At 37.1% G+C, this 24,167-nt stretch overlaps 1 protein-coding gene across 1 annotated transcript; it reads right to left on the bottom strand.

The window, feature by feature from the left end:
* Positions 1 to 19,483: 19,483 nt before the first annotated feature.
* LOC149235391 (serine/arginine-rich splicing factor SC35-like) lies at positions 19,484 to 23,415 on the bottom strand. Its single transcript, XM_089372103.1, has 8 exons — positions 23,169 to 23,415; positions 22,964 to 23,042; positions 22,729 to 22,808; positions 22,299 to 22,365; positions 20,893 to 20,973; positions 20,473 to 20,709; positions 20,201 to 20,378; positions 19,484 to 20,101 (listed from the first exon to the last, which is right to left on the bottom strand). Exons 1-8 carry the CDS (start codon positions 23,242 to 23,244, stop codon positions 20,096 to 20,098), a joined length of 804 nt encoding a protein of 267 aa, XP_089228229.1. The 5' UTR covers positions 23,245 to 23,415; the 3' UTR covers positions 19,484 to 20,095.
* Between the last annotated feature and the right edge of the window lie 752 nt (positions 23,416 to 24,167).

Genomic DNA, 24,167 nt, shown 5'->3' with positions numbered 1-24,167 from the left:
AGCGTCATAGTATGTACCACTCCTACCACTGGTCCCATACCAGTATCGCATCTCAGAGAGTGTACTACTGGTCCCAGACCAGTCTCAACCGACCCGAAGTCAGCATCATAATATGTAACACTCTCACTGGTCCCAGACCAGTCCTACACTGACCCGAGGTCAGTCTTAGAGTATGTACCACTGGTCCCAGACCAGTCTCAACCAACCCGAATTCAGCGTCATAGTGGGTACAACTCCTACCACTAGTCCTAGAACAATATCATTGATCCCAAATCAATGAAGGTCATCCTAGCCTAGGTAGTACAGTAGATACAGTGATGCGTCCATCGGTACTACTATGGTCCCTAACTTCATTTCCCTACTCATTGATCAGATGAGAGGTACTTCCCATGAGTCCCTGACTGCATGGGTAGGATGCCTTGACAGGATAACTTAATCAATCCCGTCCTCATAGGAGAACTAATCATCCTGCTACACAATCGCCATGGAGAACACATCATCCAAACCTCACAGGAGAACTGGTCATTTTGCTACATAGTCGCCACGGGGTGTACATGTACACCACCAGGGGATAGTGAGTCACCCTGTGGTCATATGTTGCTCCAAGAAGTACCCCGCACCCCCCTGGACCTCCCAGAGCTCAATGCATCATACAGGACCCTCATCTGAGGGTCTTTGAACAACATCAAGTTGTTCTCAGAAAGTTAGGAATTTGACTTTCCCTAGGGGCTTTGTCATAATGTCAACGACCTATTCATTTGTACCAATATGTTGGAGCCTTATAGCTCCCCGCTGCACCATATCTCGAATATAGTGATACCTGATATCGATATGCTTGGAGCGATCATGATATACGGGATTCTCTGACAAACGAATCCCACTCTGGTTGTCACATAGGATCACAGTGGTATCCAATGTAAATCCAAACAGCTCACTGAAGAGATTCCGCAACTAGACTGCCTCACATGAGGTCATACTAGCAGCAATATATTCTGCTTCGGCGGTGCTCAAAGCCACTGACTTCTGCTTCCTGCTCATCTAGGATATTGAAGCAGATCCCAAGGAGAAAAGCGCCCGGAAGTGATCTTACGATCCTCCACATTTCCTGCCCAATCAGCATCAGTATATCCAAGTAGTCTCACATCTCTGCGAGTGTATCGTAACCCATAAGTGATTGTGCCACAAAGATATCTCAACAGATTCTTAGCACCAATCCAATGTATGTGGTGAGGTTCGACCATATGTTAACTTAAGCTGCAAAGCATATGTCTAGATGGGAGTTCACTAAGAACATTAATGCTCCAATGAGTTTCCGATACTCGGTAGCATTTCATAAAACAGGTCCAGCAGCACTACCGCTTAACTTCTTGAAGTCAAGCTCCATCGGGGTAGTTACAGGCTTGTAGTCTACCATACCAAATCTTTCCAATATCTTCACCACATATTTTCCTTGAGATAGGAAAATTTCCCCTGGCTTCTGCCATACTTCAAGTCCTAGGAAATAGTGCATCAGTCCTAGATCCTTCATTTCAAATTCAGAAGCTAGTTCCCTCTTACATTTGTGAATAAGAGGGTCTGCGCCTGTTAGGAGGAGGTCATCTACATACAGCACCAGTATGAGAGGTTTGTCATGTTCAACCTTAATGTAAAGGTTAGGATCGTCTTCACTCCTAGTGAATCCCAGCTTCATTAAGTAGTTATCGATCCTCTCATACCATGCTTGAGGTGCTTGCTTCAGCCCATAGAGAGCTTTCTTCAACCTGCATACATGATATTTTCGATCATTAATCTCAAATCCTTTGGGTTGCTCCACGTAGACCTCTTCTTTGGTCGAACCATGCAAGAACAAGGTCTTGACATCCATTTGATGTAGGTTCCATCCTTGTGAAGCCACAAGGGCTATGATCGAGCGGATGGTCGTATATCTGGCAACAGGTGAAAATATCTCATCATATTCTATACCTTCCTTCTGGGAGAAGTCACGAGCAACAAAACAAGCCTTATACTTTTCCATACTTCCATCTGCTGCATGCTTTATCTTGTAAAGCCATTTTAAAATGACAACTGTCTCGTCCTGGGGTCTGGGAACTACTTCCCAGACATCATTCTTCATAATAGACTCATATTCTTCAGTCATAGCATCCTTCCATACTTGATGCTTGACAACATCTGAGAATGATGAAGGCTCATTTTGTATGATCGTGCTCATGATAGTCAGGTATCCCTGATACCTGTTAGGTTTCTTACGGAAGGTTCCTCGGGGTGCAGCATGTCCTTCAGCATCATCAAGTAGCCCCCTAAGCCATGAAGGCCTCCTCCTAGAAGAGGAAGGCTCAGGTGGATAAATAGGATCCATGGGTTCCTCCACATCAGGCATTGTTACATCATCTACCCATAGAAACTTCGGAAGTCTTTGATCATGGAGCATGGCACGGACAGCTTCCACAATCGTACGGTTCTTCCTTTCCACCACACCATTCTGCTCAGGAATATGTGGTGTAGTAGTCTCCCTCTTAATGCCAGCCTCAGATATGCCTGAGTGAACCAACTGTAATATGTCGGAGGTCTTACTTTGGCTTGAGGGGAATGGTCCCCTTTTGAGCTTTCCTTCGGCACATCCTGGACATACACCTTCTGTCTCTACTCGAAATTCGGGCATCCCTGCCACCATTTGTCTTACATTGGGTAGAGCTTTATAATGAAGGTGGGAAAACCTTCGATGCCAAAGTTCGGACTGAAGAGATGTGTCATAAGACATGACACCTAGCGGACTTCCACCGACCTGATATAATGAATCAACACGAAACCCAAGAGTAAAGGCATCTTTAACATTATTTTTCCATATACGTACCTTGCCATTGTTGAAGGTTACCTTGTAGCCTTTGTCTTCCATTACCGAGATGGACACCAGGTTCTTTTTGAGGTCAGGTACATATAATACATCCTGGAATTTCTAGCCTTCTTGAAGGGTTGTCCTCTTCCTTGGTTTCCAACGCTCCTTTTACCTTTGCTATTGAATTTTCCATTCCTTTGATTGCCATCAGAGGGATTTTGATCATCGTCCCGGTGTGAGTCCTTTCTATCAGGGCACTCCCTTGCATAGTGACCTGCTTTATCGCAGATGTAACATCGTCCTTTTCTTCCACCCTTAGGTCCAACCTTCCTTTTTTATTTAGTCCCGAAATTATTTATTTTCTTAGCATGAGAAGAAGAGGCAATAGGAGGACCTTTAGGCATGGGCATTTCTTGCTCTTCTACCCTTGTTTCTTCTTGGATGCATCTAGCCATTAATTCCTCGAAACCAGGAATTACATTATTGTTCATAAGGGTAGTCCTGAACACGTACCATTCGGATGGTAATCCTCCAAAAGTTGTGAGTGCCATTTTCCTATCAATAATAGTCTCCCCAATAGATAGGAGATTTTTCTTGATCTCGGCGATTCTTAAGAAGTATGCTTGCATAATCTCATCTTTACCCTTCTTAATTTCCTTCAGCTTATTTCTAAGAAACAAAACTTGATTTGCATCATTAATTTTAAATAAACTCACCAGTCTATCGTAGATTTCCTTGGAGGTGTTCAAGTCAGAGATGTAGGCCACCAAGCGCTTGTCGATAGAGTCCCGGATGATCTTCTTTGTTTTGACTTCTCCAGTTTTCCATTTGTTCCTGGCAGTAGCGGATGCATTTGATGGAGGCTCAACAATATTGCCTCTCACATGGTCCAACACTCCTTGATCTTCTAAGGTTAGATCAATAGACATCTTCCATCCGTGATAGTCAGCTTTCTCACGGAGCTTGTCATCGGCAGGAAAGAGTGATGAGGACCCCATAGTTCTTTTAGGATAGCCTTGCCAATCTTCTCTTCGGTGATTGCTCTTGCTCTTTCTTGGGCTTTGTCTTCACCTCAGCTCTGATACCATGTTAAGTTATGGTATGTTCTATGCTTAGAGAAATTTACTTTTCTTTCTTATTATTATTCATAGATTAGCGATCACATGTGCATAACTAAAATGCAGATAGAACATTAAATGATCAACAGAAAACAAGCCAAGACAAGAGACACAAGATGTGGCGGCTAGCTAGGGACAAACCCCACAATGTGTGGGGAAACCCTTTGATCAAATCTTCTTTTATCTTCAATAATTCACAGACAGAAATAGTACAATAAATCTGATTTATATCAGCAGTAGCAAACCCTAGATCAGCAGCATCAGCATTAGTGGCTTCATCATCAAAACTAGAGCAGTCGATATCTTGCAAACCGACCGTCGTATCAGCTTGATTCCACCACCAAAAAATGCGGCCTTCAGAGGAGGTCTAGATGGACCTACAGCATAGTTCAGAGGAGGATATATGATGGTCAACGCTGGTCAAACTTTGGATCTGCAGTTGCAACTTCAGGTTCAACAGCTTCCTTCCACATGTGTGAGAGAGAGTCTCTTTTATGCACAGTAGAGAAGAGCCTCTTTTCTGTGCAGGAGAGAGAGAGAGATGTGATGAGATGAGTGAGTGAAAATGAGGAAAATTCATCCTGTATTTATACACAACTATTGATGTTTGAATAGATGCGACTGTTGGGCTTATGAGCCTACATGAGTTGTAGGTCGGCTTGATAATAATTCCATAATCAAAATAAATTCATATCTCCATAAATACTTATTGGAATCGGATGATCTTTATATCAATCCTACACCTCTCGACGAGAGGAATCTAATAAAAATGTAATTAGCGATGAATAAGATGACCCACATGGAGTTTGGCCCTAGTTGCCAATTTTAACAAATTACCATGATAAGAATTCTATCATCTATCTGAATTTCATTAACATGTCTAATAGGTTTCCACAATTATATAATGTATGTGTTGATAAATAATAATATGTGAGTTATTTGAATCAAATAGCATTGTTATGCTAATCATTCGCTTGTGATCCAGAATTCAAATAATCTATTGCAAATAATTATGAATATGCATTACTCCTTATTGTCACAATTGCATAATTTCAAAGATGCATAATGCAAGTTAGAACTCGTGAATGTACTTCAACCAAAACAGAAAATGCATATCCATTATAATGGTAAATTTAGTATTGTATAATTGATGATAATGGGAACCACCTACTATGTTCACATCGACACACACAATGTTGATGATTTCTCTTACTTGAAAAGGAAAATTTGTGGATGTGTTACAATGTCTAAGTGTTCATTGTTCATGAATCTTCTTGTCTAATAATTACTTCTTATGATTTCTTAAGTTCATCTATTTTTTCATTCATATTCATCATAAAGAAATTACATAGAATATCTCAACAATAGAAAAAAATGGCAGTAAGATCATAAAGAGACAGCCAGAAAAGAAACACAAGTATTTACCCTACGAAAACCCACTTGGGGGAAAAGCCCAACAACCTTTTCCTTAGAGAAATTTTTCATCTCAACAAGAGATACATCTAATTCTTCTAGCAAAGTACAATATCAAACTGACCAGCAATATCACTATGGCCAAACCTAGTCAAACTACCCTCATGTCAAGTTACAAAGATGCCCAATCAACTCGGCTTGATTTGATCTACCATGGCCAAATTTCGGCCTTCTCTTGTGTCCATAAAAACTCGGACATGCTGCCAAGAAGTGCCAAGAAATTCCACACAAGCGAAAATGCAGAGAGAGAAGGATTCCACATAACTTCAATATTCTACTTTTTAGTCCTCTTTGTCTATATGAGTAGAAAACATCTTCCTATGAGAGATCCAAATTTCCAAAGAGGCAGAAGTCGAATGGCATATATATAGTGATTTTGGGAGGCCAAATTAGTGTGTCCCTTTAGTAGGGATGACTTGAAGCCGACCTACATTTGGAGGCTGAAATTCAAAATTTATCTTTTGAGGTTGACATGAAGAACATGTATTATATTTATTATTACAAATACATCAAGGGCTAAAACGTTAATAGTGAATAATGACCATAGCTTCAAAATTCAACGCTCCCTCTTAGCTAGGAGGTATTCATAATGACTATCTAGATGTTCTCTTGTTGAAAAATGTCTCTAAGAAATGTTATAACATTTCATCATCAGCATCATCTAATTACCATAATCCTGGTCAGAAACTTTGACCCATGGTAAATCAACAACATCAATGTGTCACCTTAACTCTAATCAGTACCTTTGACCATAATTATTGGTGTGTACTTCTGATCAATGGTGCATTATTAGCATCAACTAGTCACCATAATTCAAATTTTCGCCTTTGACCCATGGTAAATAGACTAGTCTTGGTTCACCATCATCCAAGTCAACATATTTGACCCATTGTGAATCTCCAAAGGCCTCACAGTAGGCCTGATGCTAAATTTTCTCACTCAACCTATCTGGAGAGTTTGAGCTTAATGTTGAAAGGAACCTACTCAACTAAGTAATTTTGGGTCTCTAGGACAATTCTTCCTAATCTTGGTCAACATAATTAACCTAGGAAGAATTCTTGTCCTCTGCTAGACCATTATCCCTAATCCATCTCAATATATTTGACCCAAGGAGAATTTATATCCCTGATGCTATCACATCAACATGCCCTCTCACTGAGGGAGGAATTCTTAATGAGACCAAGCTTGTCCCTAGAGTATACCAACTTTGTTCTAGACATAGGCTTCCTGAGGATGTCAGCTATTTTCTCATCTATATAGATGTACTAGAGCCTTACCACTCCCTTTTGTACCATGTATCGATACTAGATCTCACTTTTCTTTGACCTCTCATCATGGTCGTCACCTGCACCTAAACAAGCAATCCTGCAAGTAGTTTCTGAAGTCATATTCCTTCATAAATTTCTAATCAAGCTGCAATATACCTGGGATCTGAGTGCGACAAATGTTTGCTTCCTATGGAGCCAAAACTAAAGAAATATCCTCATGAACTCTTTTTGTCTTCTGCACTCTCTTCCCAATATGAATTTGTGTATCCTCACAGTTGTACTTCATTGTTTGAGACATATCTCAAACCATAATTTTTTGTGCCATAACCAATTGTACCATGTTGGTACTTCAACATATGTTTAACTACATGCCTTAGCTCACTGTAAGCTAATCAAATACTTTATGATTATCCTAATTGGGTGCTCTTTCTGAAACACATCCTATTGTGGCAATCTTAGATACTCCCTCTGCCACTACAAATTTCTAGTTGTTGTAATTTAGCCTTACAATCTCAATGATAGTCCATCATACAAAAAATATCTGAGGGATCTAATTGTATGCTTCAAGGAGGTAATGCATAAAATCTAGGTCCTTCATCTCGAACTTAGAGGTCAACTCCCTCTGACATTGAAGTAGGGCTTAATTGCTCCTTCTATCATGGGACAAATTGTTGTTCCCACTGTTACGTAAATCCTTCTACTTTCGTCAGAAACAATTCATATAGTAACAAGATCAACCTTGATCCATCAATACAAGTATACAAATTTTAAGGTGTTCGTACAAAGCCTTCTTTTGTTGCAAACATGAGACTCCTTCTCATGTACCTCAAAATCCAAAGGTAGTTGTGTGTACATTTCTTCTTCCTCAATTACTCCATTGAGGAAATTGGTCTCTACATCCATTTGATGTAATCTCCAATCCATAATAGTAGCAATAGAAACAATAATTCTAATATAAGTGTATTAGGAAACTGGAATAAATGTCTCATAGTCTTCTCCCTCTTTCTAGGATAACCCTCACAAATCTCACTTTGTACTTCTCTATGTTGCATGCATGATCTTGTAGATCTACTTGGAAGTTACTGCTGACTCCCCTTCATTATAAACATGGTATAATCCAAACATTTTTATGTGTTTACTCTCTAAGCTCAGATCTAGTACAATATATCTGAACACACCTCATTGATTTGGGAGTCCTCTTGTCATAATCTTTGCTTCGTTCTTCCACTACTTTCATCTCCTTCCATAGCCTTGGAAACCTTCATTATGTACCTCTGATCCTCATTAGGAGACCATTGAAGAATAATTATAACTAAGCAAAGGATACAAAGAAAAGAGGCTAACTAATAGAAAACAATAACAATAATAATTAAGGAAGAGAGATATAAGTTACTTATCTTTTGAGGATTATATGGAAATGTTAGCTCCATCTTGATCTTAGCCTTCTTGCATCCACCTTGAAAAAATTACCAACTTCGTCTTCATCATTAGGATGATGTCATTCCTTCCTTGCATGAGCTAGGGTTTCTTCTTTTAGCAAAAACATTAATCTAGGTCCCACTCTAGGGTTTTATTCACAAACTCTGGGGTTTTCACATCCAAGACTTCCAGTCTTCTAGGATTTACCAACCCTAGGGTTTTCACATCCAAGACTTCCATTCTTTTAGGATTTTACACCTTTTGGAAGTCCAATAGACTTTATCATATGCAATTTCTCTTTTCCACATCCAAATGTCCAAAAATATATAGAGTCCTCATGTCTCATAATATGAAATTCATCATGTCATCAAACCGTCAAATATGTTCCATCTTGATGTCGGTCTTAAGAAGATGTATCAAGATTAAGGATCTTAAATAAAGACCACTCTATAAATGTGAGATGTCTTTATCAAGAGAGAAAACATCATACTAGGTTATTGCTTAGCAATATTAACAATGATATTTTCGCAACTATGCATTATTAGCTAAAAAATGATTTCGACCCTTTCAACCCAAGTATCCTATCCTTCATCATAGCAGTAGTAATAACACTTTCATATCTGCGAATGACTCATTTTTATCAAAAGGACTTCAGTCTTCAAACTTGAAGAGGAATATTGAATTTTCCAAGGCATTAGAGAATCTAGGTTAGGATCTTACAATCTCTTACACAACCAACTCAAATGCAACAACAAGACTACTTGGCACAACGTAATAAACACAACAGTAAATCAACATGTGCACAATAGACAACTTTTTAAAATTTTCAACCCAACTTCGTTATATTAACAAACTTTAATACAACTGTCTAGGGATCCCATAATATGGATCATGACCATCATATAATCACTAAAACAAGAATAAAAACTAGGGTTTGGTGTCAACAACTATCACCACCAATCTACCCTGAACAAGATACCAAGTGACCTAATCGATGATGTAGTGCACTTCATAGCTCCACTTGGCCCACGTACCCTAAACAAGTTTGTTGTCTTTTTGCTCCCAATTTGAAACAACACCAATCTGTCTCTATCAATGATCCATGTCTTTTAGTTCACTAAACATGGCTCCAATCTTCCATCTAGATGATCATTAGTCCATCAAGGAGTCAACACATAGGGTCTTCGTCAACTCCCCTCTTGTTTCTCCTTCGTCCTTTAAGAACACAACACTTTGGAACTTATTCCCACTTATGCCTTTCTCTGCTACTAAATGAAGACAAACTTAGGTCATTGAGGCTACCCTTTATCACTGTCAAAAGTCCTTCTACAAACAGTCAACTTAAGGCATGTTCAAGTTCTCCCTTGATTACACTTTAGCCCTTCAAATAACAAAACCTTGAGCCAAATTTCCGCCTCTTCTAACAGACCCAATAGTCCTCACAAGTCTGCACTTAGGGCTTTAAGACACCCTCTTGTAGCCCTTCAAATAGTCCACAAGATGCCCAAACAATATTGTCCAAACCTTTGGCTATCACCTAGAAAATATCAACCTTGGAAGGAGATAACATAAATCTTGTTTAGATGAAAAATTATGGTCTTGTGCATGTACTTATGTCTGCAATTTCGACCCTAGTTAACGATGTTGTAGTTGATGCTACAACCCTCCAAATGTGACCTTAGACACCTCCAAATTTTGTGTTGTCCCTATCTTTACAAGTTTTATCTTGTGTTGTAACTCAGTCCCTATTTCTAACCAATTGTTAGACCATGCGCCCCCCCCCCCCCAATTAGGGTACATCAACTCGGCTCTCTTGCACAAAATATGTGGCATGTTTGTCAAAGGGATAACACCCCAAACTTAACATGAATCTTCTTAGAATTCCCCTCAAACACTTCAGCCAAATCTTCTGCATATCTCTACCTCCAAAATATAAAAAGATGCCTCATACTTCGTTCTTTCTTCTTATAGAAATATACAGAGTTGGTAGCAGTATAGCAGTGTCAGCGACAACAAAAAGGCAACATCAAAGTTGCACAGTGATTGGTGGGTAGTAACCAGACATCAGCAGTGTGACAGAGGGTGATACGGAGATAGGGTGTTGTGGCAGTGGTGCAGCACTAGAACACCTTCCTCACTAAGAGGGAGTGTTAGTTTTTGTAACATCAGAGGTGTTCTGGTCTCAAAACTTTATGGAGCGGCTAAAACACAGGAGTTATCCATAACCCATAAATCATTTCTGGAAATTCCACCTAGAAGGGTCTCAATTAGATTATTAGCCTATTTAATCATAATTTAATTAACGAATCGACTCTAATATGATCTTATTTAAGTTTTAATCTTGGTCGTTCAAGTCCCATAAGAAGATTATAAGAAGTTGATGGGTAGATGGAGAACATACACACATAGTTTGATTTCCCTGGAGAATTTGATTTCCTTACAGAGTTCACTTTTCCAGAGAGGGGCAAGGATAGTGATCTGGAAGAAGTTTCCTAGATCTAGAGAGGCAACAACAAGAGTCCGAGTTATTCCTAGTGAGGCAACGCAAAGAACTGCGCAGTCAGCTTTAGAGGGCAATTCGATTTAGTTGTGGGAAAAATCGATTCAGCTTCCAAAGGCCTGGAAATTCTTCCAAAAGGTTGGAGAATCATTTTCCTCAACAGAGATAAGCATAATGACTTAATCAAAGGAAGTTTTGAGCTTGACATCTAAGGGTTTGCACAATCACTGCGCAAAAGCTAGCATGAAGGGTCCAGGAGGGCAAGTTTCTCAAGTGAATTTGTGTCGAGGTTGCTTATGGAAAAAGGGAAATTCCCTTAGATAATTTTGGCTAGATTTTATTAATGTTTGGATTTCTAGTTGGGCATCCATAGATTGTACTCAGAATTTCACTACTGCAAAATAATTAAAACACCCAGTTGTTCTACCAGCTTTCCCAAGTTAGGTTTCTCAAGGGACATTTGTCCAAAAATAACTGTGTCAATTTTCATGTGTGTGCTAGCATATTTCTCAGTTTCCAATGTTATTATTTTCTGCAGTTTTATTTATGAAGGTTGTAGTGTGATTTATTTGATATTTATCGTAGCAAACAAAATTGTTAATTAATTAACAATTAGAAGAACTAAATCTAGTTACAATAGGATTTTAGTGGTGAAATTTTCACATTTCCGAGGGTCTTTTCTTTTTTATTATTATGAACATCAATACATCCCCTGATGAAGTATGGCAAATTGTTCATGGAGTCATTGAATACATTTCCTTGAGTTGATCCCATTTTAGTAGGGTTTGTAATAATGTTTGCTTCCTTATCCTTGTGTAAGTGATATGATTCATTAAAACGTTTGTGCTCATTTTTGGATGAGACTACATGGGGTTGATTTGAGGCTAAAGGACAAGATCTAGCAGCAAAAGGATAGGTCCTTTTGGATCTTTTGGGTCTTGCTAACATTGATTCTTTTTCTTTGCATCAAGGGGGTCAAATTTCTCCTAAAAAAACGGCAAGCATTCTTGACATGACCTAGCTATTGACAACACCTACAGTGGAAAGTTTTGTTTTCATAGTCCACCAGCTATGAAAAGGATAGGTCATTCAAATTGATGATTATTTTGTTAGGAAGCCCTTTTTTGACGTCGATTTTGACACAGATGTATGCAATGGTTACAATGCCTCTCCCAAACTTGTATGTACCTATATTAATAAAATGGCTTAGAGAGTTCGTGATAGAAGCTAAGATATTTGGATTTAACAAATGAATGGGCATATTTGGGAGTCTTACCCAAAATGGAGTGGTCGAAGTTGCCATGGATAGAGGGTTGAAAGTAGGAAACCATCGTTGAAAGGAGATCCTAGAGCTACCCCAAAACTGGGTCCTTGGTCAAAACCCTTTGACAACCCTCTTGATTTATGAAATAAACAACAGAAACCCTTCAAATAAAAATATAGATAAGTATTCAAGCACCACTTTTGGTGTACCCATCCCCTGAACCTAGATGAAGATGGCTAGAGCCCATTAAAGTGGAAAATGATGGCATTCCACTCATATTTTCTGCTTGTTCAACAATGAAGCTTGGACTTGAGAGATCTTTGGGAGTGAGTTGTGAGAGTCTTGGCTTTAAAGTATCCTTAAAAGGATCGTGATTGAGAGGAAGAGGGCACACCCAAGTATTTGGCTCCTCCATTAAATCATGAAGATATGAATATTAAGGTGTACTTGGCTATGCCATAATATTTAATTGAATGCCCTTCCTAAAGTTGTTTTCCCCCATGTAGAAGTTGCAATGAGACAGAAGTGATTCTTGTCCATCTTGAATTATGGCTGCAAGTATAGAGACAAAGTCAACAACTTTCACCTGCATACAAAGGGTACCTCCTGAGATTGGACTCATGAAGATTGAAAACCCTGAGATATAGAGTTATTGCATCAATTTGGAGAGGAGAAGAATCTGGTTGCAAATTAAGTTTCACCTAAATTAATAGATTTATAGTAATGGCACCAAAATCCCCTAGAGACAGGGTGATGACTAAAGGCTTTAGGGTATACAGAATATGATTAGAAATAATAACCTTAGCCCCATTACTACTCAAGTATTTGATGGTGGAACGAGCAACCCACAATCTGGATCCAATGGTAAAGCGACCCACAGGAAGTGAAGTAGCCGACAAAGAAACAATTTGCGAGTTCGATACCAGGGAAAATTGGTCGAGTGTTGCAGCGACTACATTTGTTAAAGCCATTAGGGTTTTTATAAAGTTCCCTCTCTGCTCTTTGCCAAAAATTCCTAAATTCGAGCCTTCAACATAGTGCCTCGACGTCCTCCACTCTTCGAATTAACAAATTCAATAATGACAACTTCTAACGCAGTGCTAGTGTCATCCCAATGATGTTAATCTTCATCATAAATAAATAAATAAATAAAATCTTTGTTAGTCACAAGTTCCACCATGGAAATTCTCAAATATTTTGGGACGATTAACATTTTTCTCAAGTCTTACTTTTTGATCCTAAATCTAGCCAATCCACAAGCCTTGAAAGAATAAATCATGGAGGATCAAGCCACAACGCGCTTAGTTTCAGGGTATTTTTCATCATCTTCAAGGTAGTTGATTTCCAAGTTACAAGATTCAATCTTGTTACCTCTCTATTATTGTTCTCCCATTGAATCTATCATGGCTTTGGATTGTAGAAACAAACGCTAATGGATGCTTTGGTTTTCTATACCATAGTTTAAAAAAAATGTTGTAATTTTAATGCGCCATTGAAAAGGGGGTGCTACTAGTAGTAGTGTCTTTAAATATGATGGTTCATTTTTAAGTTTTTGTTGCAATGGTTCATTTTTAAGTTCATTTCTCTTTTTGTTCAAATGAGCTATAATTTCACACACACACACACACACAAACAACCAAAAAAAAAATTGGTAGAACCACTCTTCAATTTAGGTGTTGATTTGTAAGGTTTTCCATAATCATGATATTTGGTTTTTAATGCGATGGTTCAAAAATGTTATGACTACCCACTCACAAAGTTTTCAAAATTGGTGAAGCAAATCTATTGATCAAGAGTTGAAGAGAATGTAGAACATCTCTAAGAAGTTTCCTAAAGCATCCTTCTACTTCAATGAATGCTCCTTGAAAATATGAAGAATATCTACAAGGCAAGAATAAGATCAGAGAATAGCTAAATCATTACAGTTGATTGTTCTTTATTAATAAAGAACATTAGCATTTTATGACATCAATTACCTTGAGGCTATCAAAAGAAAAGATGGCCAGTAGGAAGAAGGAGCCTTATTATGGAGATACTCTTAATACGCTTAGAAAGGAGAATTTTGAGTTTCACTAGTCTATTTCATGTAAGTAGTATTATGAATTACTAGAAAAGAAACAAGGTACCACCGAATCTTGGGTGAATGTATTTGGTAAAAGTCATGTACAATTAACATCAAGCCTTTTCAAAAGAATGTTATGACTACCCACTCACAAAGTTTTCAAAATTGGTGACGCAGATCTATTGATCAATAGTTGAGGAGAATGTATAATATCTCTAAGAAGTTTCCTAAAGCATCCTTCTCCTACTTCAATGGATGCTCCTTGGAAATATGAAGAATATCTACAAGGCAAGAATAAGATCAGAGAATAGCTAAATCATTATAGTTGATTGTTCTTTATTAAAGAAGTTGCAAACAAAACTTGGATATGTTGAAAAAGAGTTGGATTGTCATGATGTAGTGTATTTGTCAAATGAAAGAGATAAAATTATTTAGTAGCATGGGTTTTATGTTATTTCAAGGCGAAAGCCTCCATTGTAGGCTTCTACGATTTATGCCATGAGCCCTTGCCCATGTCATCATGTAATAGACCCTTTGACCTTTGTATATCAAGAAAGAAAAGGAAGAGGGACCAAAACCCTAGTTTGCATGATATTTTTCCTTGACTTGATACCTTACGATTTGACTTGTTCATGGGAGGTTGACTTGGTGGAATGAAGGAGGTCACATGTCCTGGTCTTAGGTCTTAGTTGTCTCAATTTGATTTGAATCTACCAGTGAAAGAGTTTCACTGGGTTTCCCCCTTCATAAGGGTTTTGGCATCGCTGAGTGCTTAATTTTGCATTCGTCTTGTATCGCTGTGATCTTCATGTTTTTGGCATTTATTTAAAGATAAAGAACACTAATATAATCAATAGAAGAAGGATATTATATCAAAAGTAAATGTCAAGTAAGAGAAATCAAAATAAATTACCCTAATGTTGTCCTACCAAAACGTTGCATGGCGGTAGTAATAATTAGTGGTAAAGGATCCATTGAACATATACGTAGACATGATCTTTCCATTCACCATTATTCAATCACTTAAGGGAATTATATTTCACTAGGCTAGTATCATCTCCAATGAGATTTCTTGTCAATTAGGGAATTTTGAAAGTACAAAGAGAATTTTCATGGCATTGGAAGCTTCTTTGTGTTTAAGGCCATTGTTTGCTTAGTTGTTGGAGTACGTTGAGACACATTGAAGAATTTTCTAAACCAAATGTAAAACTTAAGAGCATCAACTAGAATAAATTAGAAAATATCTTATTGAAAATATTAACAAAAGACTTGTAATCTTATAGAGATGGGAACAATTATTGTTTATTCCAGAATCAATTCTTTTAAAGAGATTTTACAAAAATATTTGTGAAAAGCAAAGCAAGTTTTTCAAATAGCACGGGTTTTTTAAATGTGTAAAATAAAGCCAATATATATTGTAGGTATATGGGGGTGTCTTATGCAAGTTAGATGGGGTTCGTAAGTATTATGGGGTATAAAATATCATATATCTAGAAAAAACAAGAGATTTTAATATATTGAAAAGATATATTGGGAAGGGGTTAAACAAAAGGATTTTTCAGTGTATTTATTAATATTTAGTAAAATTAGGGATTTTCTTTATATCACATGAATGCATGTGTTATGTCATAGGCAGGGACACAGAGTGAAGACCCCATGTTCAAAGTCACTTTCATTGTTGCGAAGCCTATTTTTCTCATTGCTTCTTGATCATTGCAAACTCTAAGCACTAGTGGTTTATTTTTTCTACTATCACATAACAAGATTTTTTTGGTAGTTAATATTCATTTCCTTTTTGCGTTTGTATATGGCAATTTGGGATTGTGACCATTCATTGCATTGGATCCCAAACAATGTCATTGTTAGTTTTTCTCTTAATGCATTTGCAATTTGCATTGTACATTGTACATACATACATCAATGTGTTTTTCTATCACTGCTTCATTTGGCATTTCTTATTTTTCAGTAACATTTTTAGGTTTACTGGTCTATACCATATGGTAATGGAACACATATACATTGATGCATTTTATTATACTATACGCATCACCTAACCCGAAAATAATTTTAGCCTAGAATTCTTTTCATTTATTGCAGAAAATATTTCATATTTCAACTAGCACAAGAGACTCACATCCCAATATAGCAACAATAATATATTTGAATTATTTCTAGGTTTCCATGATGTGTATTAGATAATGTCTATCATACATATCAAAAACATGAACAAGTTCAAAAAGTTTAATCAAGATTTGAACATAGAAAAATGTAATTTTTTTAAATGTTGCAAATTGAAGAATTTGGTGGATCGAATGGTGATCAAAATGAAGTTTTTATTTAACTTTATTATTTAAGTCAATTCATAGTGTTTTATTTTTCTAAATGTTGCAAATTGAAGAATTTGGTGGATCGAATGGTGATCAAAATGAAGTTTTTAATTCATAGTGTTTTAATGAGTATCATAGACCAATGCAAATAACAACGACCAACGGATTGATTCAAAAATATATAAGGTATGACCATCAATGAAGATATCTCAAGATCTTAGAGCAATTACATAGACAGGCATGAATGTTTGATATGCAAGCTTTCATTCATGGGTAATGCCAAGGTAACAACAAAAGGTGGAAAATCTCACGTGTTTTCAATTAAATTTTTTGGATGTTTGATATGCAAGCTTTCATTCATGGGTAATGCCAAGGTAACAACAAAAGGTGGAAAATCTCACGTGTGGAAAATCTCACGTGTTTTCAATTAAATTTTTTGGTCATTTTTTATCTGTATTAAGATTTGTGGCTACCCGCCTTTTTCGCATTTTCATAATATTTTCCCATTTCTACAAACACCAAAACATAAAGAAATTACCTTATAAGCTACATGAATTCAACACCATTTGCTCAAGCTAATTATGTATCTAAATATAACATCAAACAAAAATGAGATCTAAACTAGTTTATTTTCGTTCTTATATAAGTTTATACCACATGAGCATGATGGGTCAATACCATTAATTATTTTTAATTTTATTATTTAATTTTTACAGGGTTATTATTACTTTGTTATTTTTATTTTATTTTCACCAAATTAGAAGTTTATATATATTGGCCCACATAAATACATTTTAATTTTTTTGATGTAATTTTAAGTAACATCTTTTCTCTCTTCTCTTTTGTACTGGGCTGCAGAGCAATATCTTTTCTCTCATCTTTTATACTAGGCTATAGAACACGAGTGAGACTACTGCAAATCAATTCCAAACATCAAAACTCCAAAGGTCAGAGTTAGTGATGTGACTTGCTTTCATATTGTATGTATCCTCCTACACTACAGGCATATGAATGATGCTCCAGATATTCGAACACAAGTGGTACTGCTGCTTATACTTGAAACACGCACCTCTTTTCTCTTTTACACTAGGCTGTAAAGCACCTCTTATCCTTGCAGCCAGCACCTCTTACACTCTTTTCTCCTTTGTACTCGGCTGTTTTCTCCTTTATACTTCTCCTTTGTACTGAGCTGTTTTCTCCTGTATACTGGGCTGTAGAGCACCTCTTACACTTGCAGCACAATAACAAGTGCCTCTAATATTTTAGTAAAACAACCCAAAGTGATCAGCCTAAGTGATCAGCAAGCCTGTAGGAGTCGATCATTAAATGATTAATAAACATAACAGGTTTATTGTGCATATAATATTTTAGTAAAAAAAACCCAAAGATATCAGCAAGCCTATAGGAGTCGATCATTAAATGATTAATAAGGAGTCAATCATTAAATGATTAATAAACATAACAGGATTCATCTGTCAATTTTTTTATTTTACCGATTATGAAAACATCTTTATTCCCATTAATAGTAATCAACCAATAATTATTTTAATGATGAAACTTAAAAAAAAAAACCATTAGATATATCACTCGCCATCTAATTTTGCGTTCTCCGATCTATTTCCAATATAGAAAAGCCTATCAATGTCATTCCCAATGCATGCACTACATATGACAATCACTAGGGTGATGAATGTGCAGAAAAGCATATCCATGTCTTTCACACTGCATGTACTAATTTAAAAATGACAATCACCAGGGGTGCAGACTTTGATGAATAAAGTAACCGTTTAATGAAAGCCACAATTTTAGATAATAAACCTAAACACTAGGAGATCGGTCACTGTTTGTTGTCAATCTAGCCCCTCATTAAACGAGGACGATAAAGGGGCATGGGCTCACCAAAGAGACTTTTATCAACAAGTCACTAATTTTATTAGATAATCAGAACATTATAAAAAGATTAGATTAAAACCAACTACAACCCTTGAAATTAAATAATATTAATAAAAGACTTGTAATACATTTTTCCCTAGAGTAAACTATCAAGAGAATTTACTACAGTATGCAGCGGTCTCTCTCTACAAAGACATCATTGTTGAAAGAAAAAGAACGGACTCTCAAATCTGAATGTCTGTTCTCTAAGACATTGACAACCAACCATCGTCAAGACATTGCCAACCAACCATCGTCATCCAAATCTGAGGTTTATTAGCAAGTTCTCAAAGTCGGCGACCTCAAAAGATGCACATCTTTGTTGATAACTTTACACTTGAACCATGGCGCAGCAATATCAACATGACACCACCATCTCTGCATCTTTGTTGATTATAACTTACATTTCAGCCGATCATAGCCACCAACTCTGCATAATTGTTGATCATAAACTTACAAGTAGCAAAAGCATTAGGATGGGAAGAATACTCAATGGTCGTTTACAAATCTTTAAAAGGTATTAAAAGGTTATTGATAACTTACAATTCAACCGCAGAGCGACCAAAAGTCTGCATATTTGTTGACCATAGTATCAAAGTAAAAGACCAAACATATGGATTCATGAAGGAGAAGTTTAGTTCAATGACCAAATTCACAACCAATTACTAAACTGTTCTATAGATTTACCCAGCATCGGTATCCAGCCGTTTGGAAAAGAAGACGGGGAAGGACAAATGAGGAAAAACACATTTTTGTTACAGTTGTGACAGCCACAAATCCCGCTACCTTAACTGCCACCGTCTCAGAAAACGTATCTTATAATTCTTTTATTGTATCAATCAATTGAAAAACCTTTGCTCATTTTTTGTGTTACCAGCTATATATCTACGTTTGCCAACTGCTATTCAACCCTACTACTTAACAAAAAGAAACTATTAAATTGTAAAAATTAAAAATACACAACAAAACAAAACAAATAAGACGAATAGTTTGATGCTGTAAGTTAAAGTGCCCTAAATTTATAGTATTTCTCACATTTGGTTCCAATACTTTGGATGCAATTTATTTGGATGTGATTGATACCAGAACGATATTCCCAAACAACCTACACTTGACTTTAGTTCTTTCATTCTACATCCTACACCTATGACTCGAGCACAAGAATGAACATGCAACCCAATCATCCCTCAGCAGACAACAAATCACATATGGGTGAATGCAATACCAAATACTTAATTGAGGTGAATGCTACCCAAAGAATCAACAGCATCATCGACAGCCCGTGCATCAACTTCATCTAAGACCCAAGTGTTGAACCAGGACCCGACCATTGTTGGCAACCAAAAATTCAAGGTCAGCATCAAATCAACTGCAAAATCAGGATCAACTTTTAACTTTCAGCAGCTACAACAGCATCAGCTACAGGTCATAAAAGACTGCCCCTGCCCACCATCTTGGCCACCACAGCTACAATCATTGTGTCCACGACCTCACAACTATCACAGCCCAGGACATGGTCCAGGGTAAGTCAAAAAAATAATAGTATTCAAATTGATTGATAAAGTGTCTTTAATAAACCTACAAATTAAAAGAATTGGAGACTTACTCCAAAGTCATAAGATGCTCATTCTACACATGAAATTCCTGTGGATACCAAAGATTTTTGCCACGACCCAGTTGGCACCACACCAGATCAACAAACCAACAACTTCAAATATTCTAAATTTGGACCTCGAGAAAGCCCATTTAATCAACACTAATCATCCTGCAAATCAAGAAGTTGCATAAATAGCAATACAGCATTCTTCTCCAACATCAGAGGATAGACTTTGACATTGCATTCGAGACTCCCGCTTATACTACAAGGCCACATGAATGGAACTCCACATGTTCGCATCACTAATCCTGCATAATAAGAGTATAGAGTCAATATTTCAGTAAACAATGTAGTAAGTCCAGCAAATCAAAGGAAAAATTAGAACCGTGCGTAAAGAGAAACCTTACCTCAGCATCAGAGTGTAAAGGTGATGGACTACGAGAATCTGCTGGGCGGCGTTTTACATTTGGTGACACACTTGCACGATCAGGAGATCTTGCTGCAGGACTCTGAGCCGGACTGCGATCCCGGGGAGATAGACTCCTTTGTGGTGTATTGCTGCGACGGGCAGGGGCGGGAGAACGACTACAAAAAGCAGAAAACATGATACTTAAATTAATGATGATTAGTTAAACAGGAATTCATATCCAACCATCCCAAAAGCAATGCTCCAGAATACCTTTCCAAAGAACGGCTTCTTGACCTTCTCCTTGGCTCGTCACTCAACCCGCTTCTACTGCGGCTCCGAACACGTCTAGGACTTCTACTGCGACTCCTATCACGTCTAGGACTGAGGCTTCGGCTAGGACTTCGGCGGCGGTAATCTCTATACTTTTCACGATATTCATCCCGATCATACCTGTCACGTACAGATCCCCGCCTACCATAGTCCCTATCTCGACTATCATGAGAGCTCCTTCAGATACAAGACGCTTATAAGTATCATAACATAACTCTATCCTGATTCTAGGAAAAAAATATACTACAGAACAGAGACTTTATAAGACAAGACAGGTCTCCATGATCAATAAATGATAAAAACATGTGGTCAACCCATAATCAACGTATGAAGTCAATGTACTGTAACTTTGGTCCAGACCTGTGCCGCGGTGGAGGACTTCGACTTCTTGATCTACCGGCCTTTGGTTTCGGACTTGTTTCCGTAATCCTGCCTCTATGGCTGTAAAAATCCAGAATTTAAATAAATGAATAAAAGCCTGCACTAATGTCCAAAACAGAAAGTACCCTTCTATAAATTGATAAAATTACGTACAACGTTAGAATAAATGCCCATTCTAGATGAAGTGATATGGAAAAAATCACATACAAAATCCACAGCCTGATTTAGTATTAAAGAAATTTGGCATGACAAGCAATCCACCAATGTTCAATTTCCTTAGAGCCACATTTAGACGATTGAGACGGTGTACAAGATCTAAAAGAATTGATCAATGCTCTTGTTTTAGATCTAGAATATGCCTTATTTGGAGCTTAGACAAAGAGAAATGCTTGTGATTAGTGACTAGATCTTACAGATGTATTTTGGTAATTGCAGTGATTCGCAAGCTTATAGAAGACACTCAAACATATAAAGACATGAAAAAAAAGAGTTCGATCATAAATTCATAAACACACCAGGAAATTAGAGACAATTGCTTGCCCTGAAAGGTGCACAGTCCATGATAATTAAGAGTATATTGTCTACCACAGCCACAATTTCACCAGGATGGCAATAAAAGGTGCACAGTCCACGACAACTAAGAGTAGAATTTTCTACCACTGCTACAATTTCACCAGGATACTGGAATTTTATTTTAATTTTTCAGAAAATCCTACTTCTGGTGTTTGAGACACACAAACAAAATCTCTCGAGACACCCAAATAAAATCCTGAAGTTTGACGGCCGTAAACCAGATTTCTGGATTTTGTGAAAATATAGCCATAACTTCCATCATTTTCTGGTAAAAATGATACCTCGTTACACTACTCTATTAAGAGTACCCCAGACTGGGGGCCTAGAACAAAAGATCTTTTTGATTAGTGGTCCATATTTCGAGGGCATGTTTAGGCCAATTGGTATGCTTCGAGAGTTTAAAGGAAGCACTTGAAAACTATCAAGAAACCAACTAAGCAATATAGACAAGGTCGAAACCCTGGCTGAATTTGACATATGATTAGCCCACATTGGGAAAGATGGGACGAAAATTAGTTATGATTGGTGGTTCACCCCTCGAATGTGGCATTTAGCTAAAAACTACAATGCTACTGGAGTTTAAACGAAGCACTTAGAGGAAACATCAAAAATCACCGACAGAATCCGTCATAGAAAACGAATAACACAGAAATAAAACAGTCTATGCTTCGAACAGAACCATATACAAAGATCACAATTCAGACACAACAGTAATTCATCTATATAACAACATACTACAAAGTGAAGTGTCAACCATCAATCTTATGAAGTAGAAAATTACCGAGGTAACAATGCCATGTGAACAGACTTACATTCTTTCTGCATTTGGACCGTATTTTGCGAACTGGACCATGATATATCTCCCATCAACGTTCTTTCCTGCATAGGATAATAATCACGATAGATTATAATTGTAGGAATAAATGTCTCAAAAACACAATAAATGAACTACGCTGTTTCTACTCCAGGATTGAATTCAACCAATTGTGATTTTTCTCTGGCAAATAGATGGGATGTACCAGAAAATGTAACAAAGGACGGCAAAATATTACCACAAGATGGAACCAAATCATATAATCTTATTAGCTAAAAGCCAAATTCCATTAAACATGCAAGCATGTACTACATGCCCACATCATAAACTTCCCATATATGGGACTGCTGATCCCCTATTGATAGAACAAACCCTAATGCGGAAAATCGGGAAGATAAACCAAGGGAACCAGTAAATATACTGCATACCATCAAGCCTTTCAACGGCCTTCTGAGCTTCGTCTGCGTATTTGTAACGCACAAATGCAAACCCTCGCGATTCTCCGGTTCTATAAAACACAATATAACACCAATGAGCCATCGTTGGACATCCCTCGAGGGAAAATTCGAACTTCGTGACGAGGAGAGACGAATACATAATGCCCACTCAGAAAAACACACCATGAAAAATTTATAACGAGGGTTATGGTTTTCGTTTCAATACCTCCTGTCCCTGGGAATAAATATGTCCACGACCTTCCCGTATCGATCGAACAGCGGAAACAGGTCATCCGCGCTCGTACCTGACAGACAAAACGTTCAAACCATAAAAAAGAAAACGAGATAAACCCCAGAACAATAAGATTTAAACCCTCCGGATAAGAAATACCCTAAAATCCATGATATCACAAAGGGCTAAATCTACATACGGAAGGTAATATTCAGAACAAGCAGGGAATATGTATCTCTGATATCTGGAGGGCCCGATCTCCCGAAGTGCGACATCTTGTTCTGAATCAATTGACTGCAATGCAAGACCAGCAATGCACAGGAAAGCAATGCACAGGAAAGAGACGAAGACGAAAGGGAAAATAGAAAGCCTAGGGTTTGAGAAATGCGAAAAATAAGTGCCCTTTGAGCCTATATGTAGAGATTTAAGGTGTGTATGAGGCGGCTAAAGATAAGTACCCTTCGAACCCTTTAATAGAGAGTTAGGGGGTGAATGAGGCGAAATGGTTGTATTTTAGGTAAAAGAGTACGGTCATTATCCATTCAAGGTCTCCGACCACCACACAACAATTTCATTTTTATTTATTTTTTTCGAAATTGTTTGGTATTGGAGTCGGTGGGTGGCATCAGTGGTTAAATTTTACGGTTATTATTATATTATATTTATGGGATTAAATTTGACCGTTATTTTTATATTATTTGTTTTTATTTATATATATGAGAGTTTAGTTTTTAGTTTTTGAAGTAACCCTTTTAATTCTTGAAAATTAGAAAGTTGGTAGGTGGTTACATGTTGAATGAAATAGGTAATTTATCTTATAAATTTGTAAAGTATGTGGTTATGACTTGTAAATTTTGTTAAAGTTTGTTTAACTGGTTTATAGGTTACAGGTGTTTTTTTGGCATGTTGTAAAAAAGTTATTTTTATGGGTGGAAAATTAAAAGGTGAGAGGGAAGAAAAGATTTTGATATGAGAATATTACATAAGGTTTTGTTTATAAATATTTAGTATAAATTTGTAATATGAGTGGATATTTTTTTTTTAAATGGGCATTGTTATGTTTTTGTTGTATATGATTTTGTTTTTTTAAGAGATTAACTTTGTTATTTGTGTTTTTATTATATATTATGATTTTATGTACCAGAAATAATTTATGATCCTAGGTTTTTTTAGTATAAAACATTGTTATAGGTTTTTT

The sequence above is a fragment of the Pinus tabuliformis genome, chromosome 8 (assembly GCF_031772625.1).
Source record: "Pinus tabuliformis cultivar Carrire ecotype Pingquan chromosome 8, CPIR1, whole genome shotgun sequence".
NCBI classification, from domain to species: Eukaryota; Viridiplantae; Streptophyta; class Pinopsida; order Pinales; family Pinaceae; genus Pinus; species Pinus tabuliformis.
This window is presented reverse-complemented; position numbering and strand designations above follow the sequence as displayed.

Coding starts and splice junctions, on each gene's coding strand:
- LOC149235391 (XM_089372103.1), bottom strand. CDS start 23,244: ATGTCGCACTTCGGGAGATCGGGCCCTCCAGATATCAGAGATACATAT. Junction 22,809..22,963: donor TTTATTCCCAGGGACAGGAG/GTATTGAAACGA, acceptor TGTGTTTTATAG/AACCGGAGAATCGCGAGGGT. Junction 20,710..20,892: donor AGTCCTCCACCGCGGCACAG/GTCTGGACCAAA, acceptor TTGTATCTGAAG/GAGCTCTCATGATAGTCGAG.